This window comes from Leptonotus elevatus, chromosome 2, assembly GCF_054856555.1.
Source record: "Leptonotus elevatus isolate MCC_2025b chromosome 2, RoL_Lele_1.0, whole genome shotgun sequence".
Lineage (NCBI taxonomy): Eukaryota > Metazoa > Chordata > Actinopteri > Syngnathiformes > Syngnathidae > Leptonotus > Leptonotus elevatus.
The window spans coordinates 39320022-39339014 of record NC_141240.1 but is presented as its reverse complement, the minus strand read 5'-3'; the positions used below and the strand labels follow the sequence as shown (position 1 = coordinate 39339014).

At 39.6% G+C, this 18993-nt stretch overlaps 1 protein-coding gene across 2 annotated transcripts in view; it reads right to left on the bottom strand.

Annotated features, from left to right (window-relative positions):
- The window catches only part of ncam2a (neural cell adhesion molecule 2a), a 220031-nt gene that overhangs the window by 42330 nt on the left and 158708 nt on the right, over nucleotides 1–18993 (bottom strand). For both annotated transcript variants that reach the window (XM_086068565.1, XM_086068564.1), the window contains exons 3-6: nucleotides 17115–17321; nucleotides 11885–12028; nucleotides 8220–8357; nucleotides 1355–1472 (exon numbers count right to left, since the gene is read on the bottom strand). In XM_086068565.1, the coding sequence (XP_085924691.1) occupies nucleotides 1355–1472; nucleotides 8220–8357; nucleotides 11885–12028; nucleotides 17115–17321 (607 nt within the window). The remainder of the gene's footprint in view (nucleotides 1–1354; nucleotides 1473–8219; nucleotides 8358–11884; nucleotides 12029–17114; nucleotides 17322–18993) is intronic.

Below are 18993 nucleotides of genomic sequence, written 5' to 3'. Positions count from 1 at the left end.
GGCTCCGCTAATGTTGTGAGTCCGGATCGGCAACATGCTGCGTGATGAGCCCTCGATGCTAACAGCTAGCCAGGGTCCAGGTGAGCAGCGACGGCAGCCACACAGAGAAGATCGGTCCACAGCCCCCAGGGGGACGACACCTCACCCGCAGATTCCCAGCTGAAGGTAGAGGCAATGCAGGGTCCGTAGATTTTGCTGAGACTGATGGGTCTCAGCAGTGCGAGAATAACAACGGCTACTACTGCTAGCATTGCCGGCGGGTTTTGAAAGCGGCAGCTTTTAGAGGTCGGATGCCATCGCCAACAGTACAGTTCAGCTTGACTCGGTCGGAGATGGCACCAAAGCTAGGGATGGTTTGGACGGAGATTTTATTTTTTATGAAGAGAAGAATACCACAACAACGCCAGCGTCCTCCCCGCACTCACGTCCCCCATTTATGCTAAGATGCCACAAGAGGATGTTCACCAAGGCGATCGAACCCTCAACCTCAGGGATACCAGACGACCACCCTACCACTGATCAGGCGTATGCATGGTTTGCAAATAGTAATTTGTTATGATCCAAATTAGGATTGCTAATCCTTGTCAGGGATTTGTGCCCTACTAGATCAATGTGTTTTGTGTGTTTCCCAATCATTCCTTGGTTGAGACCATTGATTTCAGGTACTGTATGAGGAATTTGAACCAGACGTGCCTGAGGTCAAAAGAGGAAAGTTGTTAGATGTTGTTTGTTCATATTGCTCCATCTCAGTAGTCAGCATGATGTTAAAATTGATAATACATTCATATAACAAACGTATTAGTAGCTTTCAAACATTACATTAACAAGCTGCAGCGCAGACCTGGGGCACCATCAAAGTGCATAGCTGATCAATGCTAAGAGGGCTAAATGAAATGAAAGTTACGGGCCATTGGCAGCAAATAATTGGCTGCACCACAGGAAACAATCACTGATTTGCTGTTATCAATAGACGCTCAGGTGGAAATATCAAGTTTCCTATGAGCTAATTGTCTCATGACGAGGAGCAAAGCTGTCAGTGTGGTGTCAAATGCTCCTCAGGCACTCATTTTCACGCCTCTGCTCCCAAAGCACCGTGCGCTATTACTGTATGGCTGGCGAGGGTTCTGTGCGAAGGAGGAATATAAATTCCTCAGAGCCACGAAAGCTTATCGACTTGATCTATAACCAGCAAACCACAGCTCCTTGTTTTACCTCGAGGAAGTATTGACACATTCATGAACACAAATACTATATGGCTCCATTGTTTTACAAGAGCTGCAGTTTGGCAAATCTTGAGCTATTAATTGCAAGAGTGATGCATACTGTGTCTGTTTTCGTCAATTTGAGGAGATACCTGTGCCATGTTACTAGAGGGTCAGGAGATCCCGAGGTGAAGCACGTAAAGGTGACTGACTCCTGGTAGTCGGCAGTGGCGTTGAATGACTGTTGGGAAACGGACAGAACCGGAGGGACTGTGGACACAAAGAGAAAGAACAGCGTCATAAAACGTCACACAAGCGTATCCAAATTGTGAGCTGCCACAAAAGTGCAAAATGTGCAATTTGGAATCGATCTGGATAAAACATGGTTCGATATTGTAAATTCTGAATGGTCATTAACCTTCATTAACACATGCACGATTTCTTCCAAATAAATGAAATTAAACGAGGTATGATTTCTTGTTTGCAAATAAAAACAAAGAAACGTGTATAAACAACCTCCCTGGCAGAGATAATCAGATAAGGATGTAATTACTCTAATCCTTTTGTAGTGAGTAAAACATTTACACAAAGTCCTCAAATTACAGCGGAGTTCCATTCCTACGCTGGCGATGTAACCTGAATTTCAAAGTCAGATTTCCCCGTTTAAGTCCATATTTACATAAAAATATTTTGTACAGTACTTTTTTTTTCGCGACCAGGAAAAGCCGAAACCAATATTTCATGTTTCCGCTGACGGACGGCAGAGCGGCGCTATAAACACGGAAATGTGACGCGCCTGATGGCGAGCCGACCTGCTGATGGACGTCCGTTGCTGGAGGTAATAACAACACAACTTTAAATAACTTTAAAATGCCGTGTTTACTGTGGGAAATTAACGAAAAAGGAGGTGCTACGGACAAGGCACGGGAGACGTAAAGTCAAAACGACATAGGTCGCGTACAACGTAACTTGAAGACTCCCTGTAATTAACAATTGGACACATATAGTTTGCAGGATAACACAAAAAATGCAACACCAAATCTTTCTGAACTTTGCAGAGAGGTGGTGCATAGACCCAAGAAGAAACCATTACATTATGGGAAAGATCTGGAAAAAAGGTGCAGATAGAGGAACTGAGTTTCAGTTTTGGAGCTACTATGACATCAAGAATTGTAGCGGCACGACCTTTCCATCATCGTCCATGAACTTGCTTGTAGCATGCTAACAAACAAACAAACCAATTGACACAAACACAGCTTTCAAATTTTCACATTTTATTTTGTTGAGTATGGTCAGTATTGCATTATTTAATAATAATAATAATCTAGATATGTGATAGGCCAAAAAATTCATTTAAAAAAAAGGAATACATAACTCTAATAGTGAATTTGATGTTGTAGATACAAAAAATAATATAAAATGAAGAAAAAAAAACATGGCGGGGCACAGAGAAACCACGTGAGGAAAGGCACCCAGGAAACACTGAAGCTAAAAACTCAAACACAACAAAATAAAAACAGTTAAAGGCTAAAAGAAAACAGAATAAAAGGCGAAAACAAGGCGAAAAGACAATATGACAAAAGGAACTAGGAACTAAGAAAAGAAAAATAAGGGTTTTGTAACAATATGCACCATTTGGACATTTACAATGCTTAAATATCAGGGGAAAACTAATTAAATAATGATGCTATTAAAATGTATTGCCCATAAATAAATGTAAAAAAAAAAACCTACTAAAAGATTCAATGCAAATGTATTGTACTAAATAGAGATGGGCAATAAATCAAATAAATTTTATTAATTGTCATTTTAAAAATCGAGTAGTTGAAAATGTGCTAAATCGTGAAAAAGAATTTTGTCGTCTGGATTAGTAAGAGTTATTGTTCTTATGCTGTTTTAAATCCAGATGCTTTTGTGACTTGTAATTTTTCCAACTACTGTATGAATGTTAAGTTTATGTTAAAACTGATTTAGAATCAGTTCGGTATACATTACTGTTGTCTGAACATTTTGCACTGGAATTATTTTTGAATAAATGAAACCTTCAAATAAACCTTTGGATTAAACTCGATTAGAATCGTAATCGTCCTGATGACTGAAAAACAAAAACAAAAGGATTTCATTTTTTGGCCATATCGCCCAGCCCTACAACTAAACTATACTTAACAAATGTACTGTACTGGTTTCAACATTTTCTGAAGCCACTGTAATTCTTCACATAGGCTACTACTAAAGGGAGCCTGGGTACCACTAATGGTACCACAGCTTGAAAATTGCTTTGTTAATTTCCCTTTAGCGGAGGTTGGAGTGACCTCACCTATCAAACATCAAAAGCTTTCCTGGGTTAAAATTGGTCTAAGCAAAAATCAAACACTGAGTCATTTTCAACAGTAGCGATTTTGCGGTTGAGAGAAGCAAACATCTGCCTGATGTGATAACCATTGATTTCTAAGTCAATCGATTTTTGCTCCCAAGTGCTTTGGACTATTCCTTTGCAATACATTCTCATGCCAAAGCAACCTTGTTAACTGGGCACAGCACTTCAAAAGAGCAAATCAACAAACCTTCTCGTGTTCATACAGCCATGACAACTGTACATACGTCACTCTGAGGTCGACGTACATGCACAGGAGCAATGCATGTGGACGTAATGCGAGCAAGTTAAACCGGCGCAGAGCGTCAATATTTGGACACCCCCATTCCGCCTCCAAGAAGTCAAAGCAAAAGAAAACTGTGTGTTAAATCTAACCAGGGGGCTGATTGTATAACAGCAAAAGCACGCTGTAGTTTGGTGTACTGAAGGCTTTTAAGACTGTCAGGAAAGCACTCAAGGGATTGTGGGACCTTGTCAAAACAAGTCATTGCGCACACAGGAGCGACAGCAGGTCCCGCAGTGCGCAGAATAACTTTAAAATGGAACACCGAATGTAACATACACGATATACCAGACATGATACCCACAGGAAGGGAGGATAATTAAAATATGGAATTAATCCCCCTTGCAGCTAATAATAGCTCCCACTCTTTCCACAATGAGGAAAACTCATTCAGAAAAAAAACCACATTTATGGAGGTTAAAGGTCATTGGATGAGACCCTAATCCAGCAGCAGTCCAGTAAAGTTCTTCAATATGCCGCTAAACTATTGACCTTTTGATCAAAGCCTACATGTTCGTGTCCATGTTTTGGACGTGTTTATTCAGTAGTTAGGATTCTGTTACCAAAAACATAAATGAGGATCATCTTGACAGACACAGCCGTTTGTTTTCACTGACAGCTGAAAAGAGTAACATTGTGGGTCCTCGATGTGAGTGGGCAATCTAACTAATTAATGTGCCCAGGAAGGATAAAAAAAAGACATCAGGAAGATGACATTCTTTCGTTGGGACAAAATTACATCTTGCCAACTTTCATTTGGTTATTCATTTATTTATTTAATCCTCTGCAAAAAACAAACAAACACTAAAGATTACGGAGTAACTTGTGTGAAAGTATAATATTATAAAGTGCAATTTATTTAAAAAATACTTACTACTAAAGGCTTTTTTTTAAATGGGAATCAAGACTGGATTAAAGAAGTCGACCCAAAAAACGTTATTTTTACAATATGTTCTATGCACTTGACGAGCATTCGGATTAATATTGCATTTGTGGAATATGAGTTAAGCAGCTAAATCCAGTCATTTTTATCCATCTCAGGGGGCGGCCATTTTGCCACTTGCTGTCGACTGAAGATGACATCAATGTTGCTCAGGTCTCAGGTAACAACCAATCACAGTGCAGATTCACAAAACAGGTGAGCTGTGATTGGTCATTGCCTGAGACCTGAGCAACATTGATGTCATCTTCAGTCGACAGCAAGTGGCAAAATGGCCGCAACCCTGAGATGGATAAAAATGGCTGGATTTTGCTTCATAACTTATATTCCATAAAAGTAATATTAATCAGAATGCCATGTTTACACTAGTGAGGTCACATATAACATATTATTGTCAAGAAATGTTTAAGGTTGACTTCCACTTTAAGCAGCAAAGTCCACCCGTTTTCATCCATCTCATGGGCGGCCATTTTGCCACTTGCTGTTGCCTGAAAATGACATCACAGGTGCTCAGTGCTCACATGACCAAACTCAGAAAACAGGTGACCTGTGATTGGCTTTTACATGAGCCCTGAGCAACTGTGATGTTATTTTGATATCACAATGACACCCCCCTTGAGATGGATAAAAACAGGTAAATCTTGTTGCTTAATTTATATTCTATAATCACAATATTAATCAGAATACCGCGTTTAGTGGGGGCGCATAGAACATTTACAGTACTGTAATTGTAATGAATGGCCTTCATTTCCATAGGGAAATATGTTTTGAGTTTGGCAATGAAATAAACTCCTCTCATGGCACCACTGCACTTTACACGCCACGTTTTCACAGTGACATTCCCACACACCAATGACAGATTGTGCTGACTGACGTTGCTAGACAGCAGGATCATTTTTCAATCTTATTAAAAGCCATCTTAAACGAGCACTCAATGGCAAAGACTGAGTCCTGCAATGAGCTTCTAAGCCTGGCTTGAACAATTGCTGCTTGGGAGGAACTTGCCTCACCAAATCCCTTGATGAATGTCACATAGAGCCATGTTTTAGCTTATTCCTCTACATTTTTAAAGCAGTGGATGAAAAGCTTATCGCAGCTTTTCTGTGTGATTCATTCCCAAAGTGTTCTGCAGCCTATTAGCCGTATTGCCTTCGGGTTGATTGACCCTCCTCGTCAAGACACCGCCCCCGTCATCAATGGTCCAGTTCCAGTGGCTCACCCACTGCAGCTATGTTTGCTGAATTGCTAGTTAAAAAAAAAAAAAAAAAAAAAAAAACCCGGTAGGCCTACTTATCAACTGAGGTATGAATATTTATGACTCCGAATGGAAGGAGAAAAGTATACTGTAAGCGGCTTGCGCCCTGCTTTTAGTCTCATTGCGCATGACTGCGTCCGGCAACGTCTGTTAACATGGTGCTGAAGTAGTCAAACCTGACACTTCCTCCGGCTCACCGTCGACAAAACAGCATGACTGAGTGTTGCTACAAGCCAAATGGAAGTGTGAGGAGGACACATGCTTGAGGTTCAGGCGGACAATTTTACCACGCAGAGCAAGGGGTACAAGAGGATACACTGAGCAAAATCAAAGTGAAAAATATAGATAACACTTGTTATTACGTTTCCACTTGACTTCCCATCCGAGCCTTTGAGGTGCTATCATGTCAAGAAGATTTATTTTAAAACTCATTTTGATCCCAATGTAGGCAGGATAGCCAGTAGCCGTGGTCTATGTGAGCTATGGTCTTCATTTTGCTTCTAATCTCCTCCTGGGGTCTGCAGACAAGACTGTGCTTCTTGCCCCCCCCCCCTCCCTTCTATCTCTTTGTTTATTTTATTTCATGTACCTGAGCCTCCCAGCCATCCACTCCATCTCGAGCTGCTTGCGTACATTCATGGACATGTTGTACTTCTCGGGAGAAATAGTCAACTGTTTGAGGTTTCACTTATTTTCAAGTGGATTTTTTTGTTCACGTACCAAGGGAAGGAAGGAGAGTTTTTTTTGTTCTTTTATGAACTGGATTCGGTTGATTTCTGAAATTATAAATCAGACGGCAATTATTACTTTCTGGCCTTGAGTTTTTATTTATTTATTATATACTCAACAAAAATACAAACTCAACACTTTTGTTTCTGGTCCCATTTTCATGAGATGAACTCAAAGATACACAATATCAACATTTTTCTCAAATATTGTTCATGAACCAGTCCAAATCTGTGATAGTGAGCACTTCTCCTTTGCCGAGATAATCAATCCCACCTCACAGGTGTGCCATATCAAGATGCTGATTAGACACCATGATTAGTAATTTTTTCCTAAACCATTTCGCCCCCCTGACCTGTATTTTGCCATTTTGTTGTGCTTTGCCATAAGCGAGACATTTTTGGGCGAAAGTCAATGTTTACCACTTCAGCCAATCAGAGAGCGGAGGGCGTGTCGCTGGTCACTGCAGGCATTCGGCCGATTGCATACAAGCAGAGCGGCTTCAGCGATAGCAAAAAAAAAAAAAAAGGCGTCAGGGATAGTTCACTAATGGCGGACATCATGAAAAAGAGGAAGTATTCCACTACAAAATGTGCAGCGGATAGAAGATGAAGAGCAACGCGGAGTTGGCCTGCTTGTAAGGTAAACACGGAAAATGTTAGCTTGCTAATTTAGCAACATGCTAGGCTGCTAAGTCAGTCTGTAAGGGTAACTCGACAATATAGAACGAGGGACAAATAGGCGAATGCCGTTTCCTTTTTTGGTGGGGAGGCCATGGAAGGAGTCCGTTTTGAATGGTTTGTTTAAAAACAGAAGAGGGAAAAACTTTGGACCGTACCAAGAAAATTTCAACACTTCAAAGTGGTTAAAAAAAGAAAAAAAAAGAAAAATAATGTGGATTGTGAAAAAAATATAAAATTGACCATATTTGGACTTTCAAGAATCCTGCTTGACTTCAGCCATTTGCAACACGCATGTTAAAGTGATTGTAGAATGGAGGCAAAGTGAAGTTTGCTACACCCTCGCCCATTACAGAATCCATTGTGCCTCCGCCCGACACTGCGATTGTTGCCGCCATGTGTGACAGATCAATGAACACGCTTCTCCCAGTTTAAGTGGTGAGCATATTGAACACAATTTATGCTCATTGGGGGGCCGAGGGACAATCTAACATGGACAGGATAGCAGCAGGTCAACCATTACAGGACGTCAATGATCCAAGATGTGCTAGCGGATGAATACAGATTAGGAAATCGAAAGTTTATCGCTCATTTTTTTTCGAGGGGGCTGACATTTCCAATTGCATATATGGAATAAAAAGAAAATGCAATGTGGCTAATGCATGAGACTCGCTCGCATTCAGAACACTGGCGTTGACCTTTACTAAATCACTAGGTCTGTTCGTGCGGAAATCTATAGTTGACATTGATGAAACTCACCGTTGACCACCACGGCGATATCCACAAAGTCGATCTCACCACGAGCCTCGACGCTGGCCTCGCAGCGGTAAACGCCCTCGTCTGCTTTGGTCACATGGTGAATCTGCAGGCTGTTGTTTGGCAGCACTTTGAACCTGCCTGCACCGCACAAGAAAAAAATCAAGCACCAAAAAAAAAAAAAAAATCAGACAAACAAGAGAAGCCTGATAAGCTTGTTTATGAAAATTGCAAGAGAAAATTGCCACATTGTCAATCTTCTTTTGCGCGCATTTACCCGATAAAGTTGACACAGATAAACACTCCCATTGTGTTTGCAACGGCAATCACATTTCTCTATAAAATACATTTGTGATATGTGTTCTATCTACACTGAGTACAACCTCAAAAGTCAAACGTATACACTAATTCAGTTTGAAAACTGCACCTGAGGTGGACAAAAACCTAGTTTTAACTCTCACACGAAAAGCATGTCAGGTAACAGTGATGTTGAAGATGAACTGTTTTCACTTCTACAACTCAATAAAGGTCTCGTGATGTCACATTTTGACCCGGGAACCGAGGAATCATTGTTCTATTATTTTCTATGTGAAAATGTTATAAATTTGAACAACTCAGAATCTGATTGTGCTTAACTTGTTTTTAAAAATAACACTGATAACATACCGGATTGCTTTTTTTGTCAAAACAAAGCTGAACCAAATTGAACCAAGAATGCTTGCCCACTAAAATATGCCTTCAGCTACCAACTAAATGTCATAAATTCTCGGACGCATATAACAGATTGTACACTGAGCTTTGTTGAGGCTAGGATAAGCTTTAGCTGGTCCTTGAAAGCTCCTGATAAACGTTCACCTGTTTCAAAGCCATTGGCTCTAAGGAAAAGGGATAAAAAAAAAAGTAGTACACACTAAATTCTGTAGAGCAAATTTGACTCTATTAAGAGTGGGACCAAATTGACTAAGTTTTAGAGTAAGCTAATATTTACTACATAAAGAATTGAAAAAGTCAGCCTTCATCTTAAGAGACTCCCACACAACCACCTGAGCTATGCCCCTCTTACTGCTTGCTTATCTCCAAGAGACCAAAAATATTGTTTTTAGTTAGGAAGTTAGGAAGATTCCAGTTGACACGAGCCATATACTAACACACAGCAAGCGCTGCGTGGCTCAGAGAGTAGATCGGCTGTCTCCCAAGCTGAAGGCCGTGAGTTCGTTCCTCAACCCTTGAGTGACTTTTATTTTTTTCAATTCTTCACTTTACTCTCTTCCAAGTGTAAAGATTACTCGAAAACTGAGTCTATTTGGTCCCACTTTAAATAGAGTCACATTTACTTTACATAATTTAATGTGTAGACTACCAAAACATCCCAAAAAAGAAGAAGAAGAAAAAATATATAACATATAGCGTGCAACAGGAAAAACTGGAGCATATGGGGCAAAATGAATGGTACCGCTGTCTTTAGTTCAAAAAATATATATATATATACATATATATAGAAAATATTTATGTCATTGTTCAATTTTGGATGCCGACCAGCGTAGTAAGATTCCTCGAAATATCCGAGCCTCACTGATTTGAACTTGCTCAGAAACGACGTGACTTTGACTGTTTTGTTTGTCAGGACAAAATGTCAAAGACGTAAATACATTCAGTAGTATAAAGTTGGTTAAAGCATATGGGATGACATCTAAGTCATCTGATTGGATGTTGTTAAGTAAGTGACACCTTTGGTATTCTTAAATGGTTAACATTTTGCAAAATGTAATAATTATGTTTAAATTGTTGAAAAAAAAAGCAATCCTATCCTATAATGTGCTCGAATGACAGTTTGTGGCGAATAATCAGAGTCTCAGCACACAATTCAAAGCAGCTCCAAAATATCAACAATGTATTGAAGGAGTACGACCTCATTCATCAATTCCCGTCAATTTACGATGCACACCTTTTGGCGAGGGCATCCGCATTTTCGGCGAGCGCTTTATGATGGGAAGCAAAACGACACGGATTTGAGTACTGACTGAAGCAGAGTCCTTCGATCGGGGTCAGTACAAACAGTCCTTCTCATTCCGGAAGCATTCAGCGAAAAGTGGGTATTGTCAATGACGGGAAATGATGAATGACCGAAGCGCCCACCTCTGCTCTTTTTTTTCCACTAATAGAAGAATAATATGCAAGACAGATCATTCGTAACTGCTCTGAAGTCCATTAATTACTCTATAAATGTTATTTTTCAGTTACACTCCTTTCTACGACGGCGTATTAGGGCCACGTATAAATATATACTTTTTTTAGAGGGCGGGGGCAATATTCTGAGAAAAAAACGTGAAAATTTGCCAATTTATAAAGTGCAGGAAAAAACGTGTACATTTGCGACTTTATAAAGTGGCAGATTTGTGAGAAAAAAACTCAGAAACTTACAAGAAATACACGTCGCGTAGCTATAGTCTAATGTGAGGATTCGTTGGTGGTGAATGGGACACGGTTTATAAAATGAAAAGGCAGGATTATTCTTCATTTAAACTTTACTCGTCATACACGGCAGCTCGAGCGACAACACTTCCTGATCAGCTGACTAAACACTAACCAATCAGAAGCTGGCATACTTGAGGTAAATGCAAGTGAATGACGGAGAGCAGCAGATTCGACACGTCAACTTAGCTACTTGTACCAAAAAAAAATACCAAAATGTATGAATGTGCAAAAAATAATTCTGGAAACATAAATGTACAAGTATTTTTTTTTTAACAAATTAACTTAGATGCTTGATCCTCAGTGTGTGTACCTTGGCAAAATGAAGCGTCTTTGTCGCTGGCCGTACCCAACGTTTCAAAGTAGGAATGCTTAACATGATACGGTTAAAGCCATTACTACCTCTTTATTTGAAAAGCCGACTGAAAAGTATCGGCACAAACATCTGAGTAGTGCGTTACGTGTATTTCTCGTAAATTTCAGATTTTTTTCTCGCAAATCTGCCACTTTATAAAGTTGCTAATTTGCGTCTTTTTATAAAGTCGCAAATTTGCCAATTTGCGACTTTTTCTCTCTCTAACAAAACATATATTTATACGTGACTCTAATACGCCATCGTACCTTACTGACACCCAGGGCTGGACTGGCCATCAGATGCCCGGTGGGCCGGCCTCTTCTGGGGCCGATGCGGTGTTTTTTTAATGATTATTTTTCCCACATTTTACCCCAAGAGACTTGCCCACAATTTAGAGGGACCAGTCCGATAATCCATTTCAAATTCAGATAGCAAACTGAAACATCATCAATAAACATCGGTGGCAGAACTGAGTTGGGCAAGGTCAGGCCGGGTGGGCGTACCCAAGTCAAAATGCCAGGGCCGATTTTTCATTTGTCATTCATACAATCGGAGGAAATACCCAGACTGCTTTTGGTATATCCACACATCTTTTCAATGAGCACGGCATTTTATTTATTTTTGTCATCTGGGAGAATCATCACATGATGATGCTGAATATGCTCGGGGTAAGTATCTTTTAGTATGTCAAATTCACCACCACCCAAAAACAGTCACGTTCCATCAAGCATAATAGTACAATTGAGAAACCTTTGGAGTTAGCGGAACTGAACGTTCCAAAAAGTCAGGCTTCTCTGCAAGATCAAACAAAGATTCTGAAACAGACTTCATTTCAACTTACTGTGGCGCTCCCCAGTGATCTCCCTGCCCTGGTAGGACCACACGACCTCCGGCACCGGTGAACTAATGACATCACAAACCACCTCCGCCGACTCGCCATAGCGGAACTCTTGCGGCGACTGAATGTCTCGAAAAGTCAGCCTCTCTGCAAGATTAAGTGACATTTTCTTTGTTATTGGAAACGTTCATCATGCAGTCAAATATTTAGTTCATCGTGCAAAAGTTTACTTTGTTTTCCAACAAAAACAAAATACTAGATAATAATAGAAATCCATGGCAATGGAAAGCGCGCGCTTCTGGGGTTCAACCATCGGATTTGACATCATTCTTCATTATAGACATTTTAGACACTTCTCTGCTTTGTGGTTGATGTGCTTTTCCACTCACCAAAATCAAATACAACCTAATACCATTATCACTTACTTTGTGAGACAAAATTCAAAATCAATGTGAAGAGGAAGCACTGCCAATTGCAGCGAATGCCCAAAAAATTATGTTCATTGTCATCATTTTACTTCAATCTGTGCATTTGTAACAAATCTCTGGTACTTTTGTTTTCTTGCTCTGCTAACTACTGTGTTTGTCTATGCTTATTTCCTTGTGTAAAGCACATTGAGCCGCCTTGTATATGAAATGTGCTACACAAATAAACTTGCCTTGAGAAAAAAAATCGATATTGAATCGATTTTCTTTTTCAAGCCTGATATCAATTCATAAAACGATGAATCAATTATTTTTATATTTCTTTTTCCAATAAATATATAAGAAAATATAACTTTAAAGGCCGATGTTTTTTCTGTGTATTTTACTGTTCTCTTGACATTTATTGTTCACATGAATTAAGTACTTTCTTAAATTTAAGAAATACCTGACTTATTGTACTTTGACAATTCAGAATCTTTTAAATTTATATTTACAATTATTGAATTAGAATTATGAAAATATAAAATATGCCATTGTTTGTGTAACACTTAAGTGATTATAACACTAAATCATTTAACCAGTTAAAGTAATTTCTGGACTATAAGGCGCACCTAACTATAAGCCACGCTAGCTACATTTGGGGAATACTCAAGTTTGTTACACATATAAGCCGCACCTGACTATAAGCCGCAGGTGTTTTAATGTTACCGCACCTGGTTCCAGCTACTTTCTTTTCCATAATGAGGGTGCAAATTGTCTCGCTCTCGTTCTGTCTCTCCTACTGTATTTGGGCTCACTTGGTTTGTTTTGCTCTGCCTGACGCTCATGCGCTTCCTTTATAGTGCGCCCCCTTGTGAACAGATGGATAAGCCGCACCTTTGTATTAGCCGCAGGGTTGAATGCAAGTGAAAAAAGTAGCGGATAGTCCTCTGCAAAATTTAATTTGGAATTTAATATTTGTGGATTTTTTTTTTTATATCATGCCCTAGATATTTAAGAAGACTCGACGTTACATAATCAACCATCCAACCAACCAACCTTTATATATCACCTTTCAAACATTAAAGCGCAAAAACAAAATAAAAGGCAAAAACAAAGCTATAAGACAATATGAGAAAATAAACTCAATCTCGGTTTGAAGTGAATCAAATAGAATAAAAAATAACGAAATCGAATCGAACTGAACTCTTGTGAATTTAAATTGAATCAATTGAGGAAATTAGAATCGATACAAAGCCCTGCAACTCGCCCATTTTTATCCGGGGTTAGGTGGCTGGGATTCGACATAAAGGGTGCAAATTCATAAGATGGCTCGATTATTCGATGGGATAATCGATAGGCTAATCACTTTTAAAACGATTCCATAGTGACGGCCCCAGCCAAAACCTGCTCTTCTTCAACACTGCGAGGCAACCACTTCTCATCACCTACGAGTTGCATTCGGAAGCCACACATAAATCAAGCAACACTGCCCTATCAGTCTTCTCCATTAACAGGCTACAACATTAGCATTTTGCTGCTTGATTTATGTCAAGCTGCTTTCCCTCCGACTGCACCGTCCGCCTGCGTACGTGTCTGGCATGTCAGTACTGTCATTAACTTCAAGCTACCGTGCGTATTTGTCATTCATTCCAGTGCTTTCTTATGATTTATCTCTCATGTTCCTCCTCTTATTTGCTGCTTGTGCTGCTGTTGAAGGCTCAAAGGCTCATTTATTTTGTTTGCGTCCTCATCCTCCAGGCGAGAGGCGCCTCAGAGAAGGGAACATCCTGTGTGCAGAATGCCGCACACATCACAAACATGACAAACATGAAGAGGTGAGAGACGTCAATTTGGTTGTTGGTCTGCACGTCAGTCTGATTACAGCTGTCAAATGTAATCGATTAATCGACAAGTAATCGGTTATCAAATTAATCGACAAATATTTTAATAATCACAGTAATCGTTTGGAGACTTTTTTTTAAATGATCCCCCAAAATGAGCGATTAATCAACACGTAATCGATTATCAAATTAATTGACAGCTATTTTAATAATCGAATAATCGTTTAGAGCCATTTTTTTAATAAAAAATTGGCCAAATCCTCTGATTTCAGCTTATCACCAGTAATTGTTGACTGATTTCTATAGTCCTTCAAGAAAGAAGACTGATTGTCTTCTGTGTTGAATCAAAATAAGGCATTTGCAAACATCTGTTTTTAATTTGGAACACAATGACCGAACCGGAAACATAGTTCAATATCAATCCCCCCCCCCCCCCCTTTTTTTTTTAATCACTAGACGATATGTACAAAATAAACACCAATCACTGGTTAATAAACAGTAATCAGGGGGGAAATGCTTTTGTAATACACTTAAATGCAAAATTAAAATGAATCCGATTAGTTGATTAATCGATTGAATAATCGAAAGATTAATCGATTCTAAAAATATTCAAAAGTGACTGCACTAATTGAATCAATTGCGTTTCGCAACTGATTCAGTCCCATCTCCATTGGCCCAGTTTTCTTTCCAGTCGCACATTTGACAAAGTAATAGCAGCCGCCAGCCAGCAATAACCCAACTCAATCTCTCTGCACCTCTGTGTGGGTTACACCAGGTCGTGTTTCTTTTCCGGATGCAGGTGCCAGTCAGGGCAGCATGATTAGAAGCAGCCGTCATGGAGTTGTCAGATCCTTCCTGACAGTATGTTGACACTTTTCCTCTCGCCGGCAATGAATTTCATGTCAAACACTGAGTAGTGTCCTGGCTGGCCTGTTGCCTGAGGGGTCTTTGGCTGGCTCGCCGGCTGAGGCTTCAGGTAGACTTTCATGTAGATGTACGCTGAGGGCTGGAGCGATTGATGGTTAGTTGGTTGCTATGGAAACTATGTTTTTGTAGGAGCTGGCAGCGGCAGGTGAGATTGAGGCTGTGATGTCTCCCCGAACAGCTTATTGAAAGAGGATGAAAAAGGTGACCAACGCATTAAGATTAGAGAGTGTGTGTGTACTAAATGTTTGAGTGAGTAATTTATTTATATTGTTATTATATTTTATTTGATTATAGTTCTATTTTTATTCCCAAATTGTTTAATTGTTTATTTGGAATATGTTCTCAATATAGCATCAGTGCTACTACAGTTCGAACAATTGCTAATTTCACTTTACATGCATCACAACTTTCAAGATCCTGAATAATGAATACATGACAAATTAAAACTTGCTTCCAAAATTTCACAAAAGAATCAGAAACCTCTTTGAATACCATCAATTAGAATAAATACATTCATTTTTTAATTTAAAGTTTCAAATTTAATCTTAAAAACTAATTCAATAGGCTCCACTTAACTCATTCACTGCCATTGACGGCTATAAACGTCAAAAATTCATTTGAACTATTTCTATTAGTTTAATTTTTTTTCCACTTTTGTTAACAAGAGTATGAAAACCTAGACATTTTTTAATAATCTTTTTTTTTTGGGGGGGGGGGGGTAAAATTAGGGGCGGCAGGCGATTCAAGTTTTCTGACATGGATAACTCATATTCCACAAATGTAATATTAATCAGAATGTCATGTTTAGACTAGTGAGGTTGCATATAAGATATTATTGTCAAGAAATATTTAAGGTTGACTTCCCATATAAAAATCACAGAAGGTAACTACAGTGGTACCTCGGAGTTTGAACATAATTCGTTCAGTCCGAATTGTTCAACCTCCGGAATTTTTTTTCCCATAGGAAATAATGTAAATGCACTTAATCCGTTAATCTTAATCCGTTGTTTTTTTTACATTTACAGTACAGTACAGTATTTAAACCCCCCCAAAATACCTTACTTTTGTTGTGGTGTGATGGCATCAGTGGATGATAAACGCTATGTTAATGCTAGCTTTAGTTCAGTGCTGAGTTTGCGTATTTTACATTGGGCATATTGTTAAGACTACTAAGCGGTCCTTGCGTGCGTTGTTTAACGTCAGGCACGTTGTTGAACAGCTAAGGGGGGTCCTCGTGCCAGTATTTACACAAGTAGTTACAACGGCGCTTCCTAATTCCACTGTGGTTCGTAGCACTGTATGTTTTTCTCTGCTGCCACTGGCACTGTTGTCTTTCTTTGGGCTCATGGCGAAGAAAATTGTCGTGGAAAAATCAAAATGCACTCACGAGTATGGAGCACCTCCGGGAGTATTCACGATCTGACTGGAAATGAGCAGCGCATCGTCTCAACGACCGCAACGTGAGCATTCGGCATTGCTCGGCATTTTTTACTCCGATTTTTGTGTTGAAGTCCGATTTGTACGAATTCTGAGACCTTCAAACTCCGAGGTTCCACTGTAGTGACTTAGATGAATCCTACTGCAATGCGCTCTATCTTCCTTTGAACATGACAAAAACCTCGCGGATTGGAAGTCATAGAGCAGGTCGCCTCCACAGCACAAACGCGGGGCCAATTCCGAGTTGGCTTTAATGGTACCGGCCTCACAATGGAACGGTCTGTGTAAATACTGAACAACACTCCACTTCTTCCTTTCCTTTGTGCCTCATAACAAAGTTTTTGCTGGGAAATAGTGCTGGGTCAGCAAGGCAGGTTGCCTCAGTGGCGTATCCCTCATTATGCCTGGCAGGATCAGAGTCCCATGGCGTGGTTACAAGTCATTATACTTTAATTACAAGACAGAGAGGGAACATACACACACATAATCCTACGCATGCACATAAAAGCCTTTCCAAATCACTAAAATATGCAGATTTATTGAGCCGCAACGCGATTATTAGCCGGTGCGTTTAAAAGGCATGACGTCACGCGCACGGCGCAGTAAATGTGTAGAGCTTACGGTAAATCTCCAGCACCACCGAGGCCTCTGCCGTGCGACCGCTGGCTTCGGCGGCCTGGCAGCGGTAGATGCCGGCGTCCTCGACAATGGCGTTGTAGATGATGAGGCGGGATCGCGACGTCTCCGTGTGCAGCGCCATCCGCTTGGAGGCCACGATGCGCTCGCCCTGAGGATTGTACCATTCCAGCCTCACCGGCTCGCCGATCGCTACAAGGTCAAGAGGCAAAAGTCAGAATGAGGTCAAGATTGCTCCACGTTGAAGGTCATGTTCCGCTGACGACCGCGCTATCGTCTTGCGCGACAAAGTAACAAGACAATTCCAGAGTATGACATTTTCATCTTGGATTTACTCTAGTTACTATTTCCAAAAATATGCACCATTCTAACTAGGGATGTAACGATTCACTCAAACCTGATTCGATTAGATTTTCAGTTCCCGATTTTCAATTCCATTTTTTAATGATTCATTTTCATGATTCGTTTTGATAACCAAAAGATATTATTATTATTATGTTATTTCAACATTTACTTTTTGCCCTTGTTACAAACATGAATTTTTGTACACTCTAAAAATGGGTTACTATGTGTAAAAAATGGACCGATCCGCTCCATGGGTCAATTTGAACCAACTTGCTGGGTTGTTTTATACACAATGACCCAATTTTTTGACCCAAGTAAGGAATCTGACCAATATTTAGAAGTTGTTTTATACTAAATACCCATTTCTTGACTCATAACTGGGACAAATTGACCCATAAAGTGGATCAAGCCATTTTGTATCCATACTTGAGTTACCTTTGACCGAGCTGTTTTTAGAGGGTAACTTTATAAAATAAATAAATTAATTAATTTTAAAAAACTTGAAAATTAACTAATAACTAAATTGCTCCCAAAAACGTATAAATACATTCTATTGTAAATGTTTTAAGTGTCCCAAATACATATTTATACGTTTGTTTAATGTTTTTTTTTTGTATTGATGCAGCCTCTGACCTGAAGAGGTCGCTTAAAGCAATGGTAGTTATTACAAAAAAAGCGGCCAGCAGGTGGCAGCAGAGCAAAAGAGATGAACCAGGGCCATGTAAAAAAAAAAACTCTTTTACTCACAATTCTAAATAGATTTGTGAATAATGATGACATTTAGCTATATTCTAATGCTAATTGCTGCAAAACGGAAAACATATAGAAATATACTTTTTTTTTCCCCCGATGAAAGAAGAGACTCTAATCTTTCATTTGGTAGGTTTAATATTTTTATAGCAATAGAACACAAAATTCTGTAAGCCTTGCAAAATCAGTCAAAATCTAGTAAAACATTGCTTTAGTGAAAATGGCTGCGGGTGAATGAGTTGAATAGATTTTTGTCTTGTTATCAGTGCTTTATGTTTAAGATTAATATTGTGGCCTCGCTACACATTCCCAGCTTTGTACAGCGAGACAGATAATATGAGGAATGAAGCTCTAGAACAGGGTTGACCAATTCCGGTCCTCGAGTTCCGGAGTCCTGCAGGTTTTAGATGTTTCCGCCCACTAGCACACCTGATTCATAAAATCAGCTCATCAGCATTTCTGATAACGATCCTGATCTTTAGTATCAGGTGTGTTGGCAGGTGGAAACGTCTAAAACCTGCAGGATTCCGGACCTCAAGTACCGGAATTGGTGAACACGTCTCTCGAAGCTTTGTTGAGGATTTGTGTTGATTCTTTTACTTTTTTCCTTCACAAGGAAGTTTGCCCTTAAACTTCTTTTAATCTTCTAAAAAGTATTGAAATACTTGTGTATGTCTTCATGAATTCTGTTTTAAATTATTTAAGGGGGGGGGGGGGGGGGTAACTTGATAAGTTTCGCTTCTTTCTGCCTTCTCAAACTTGCATCTTA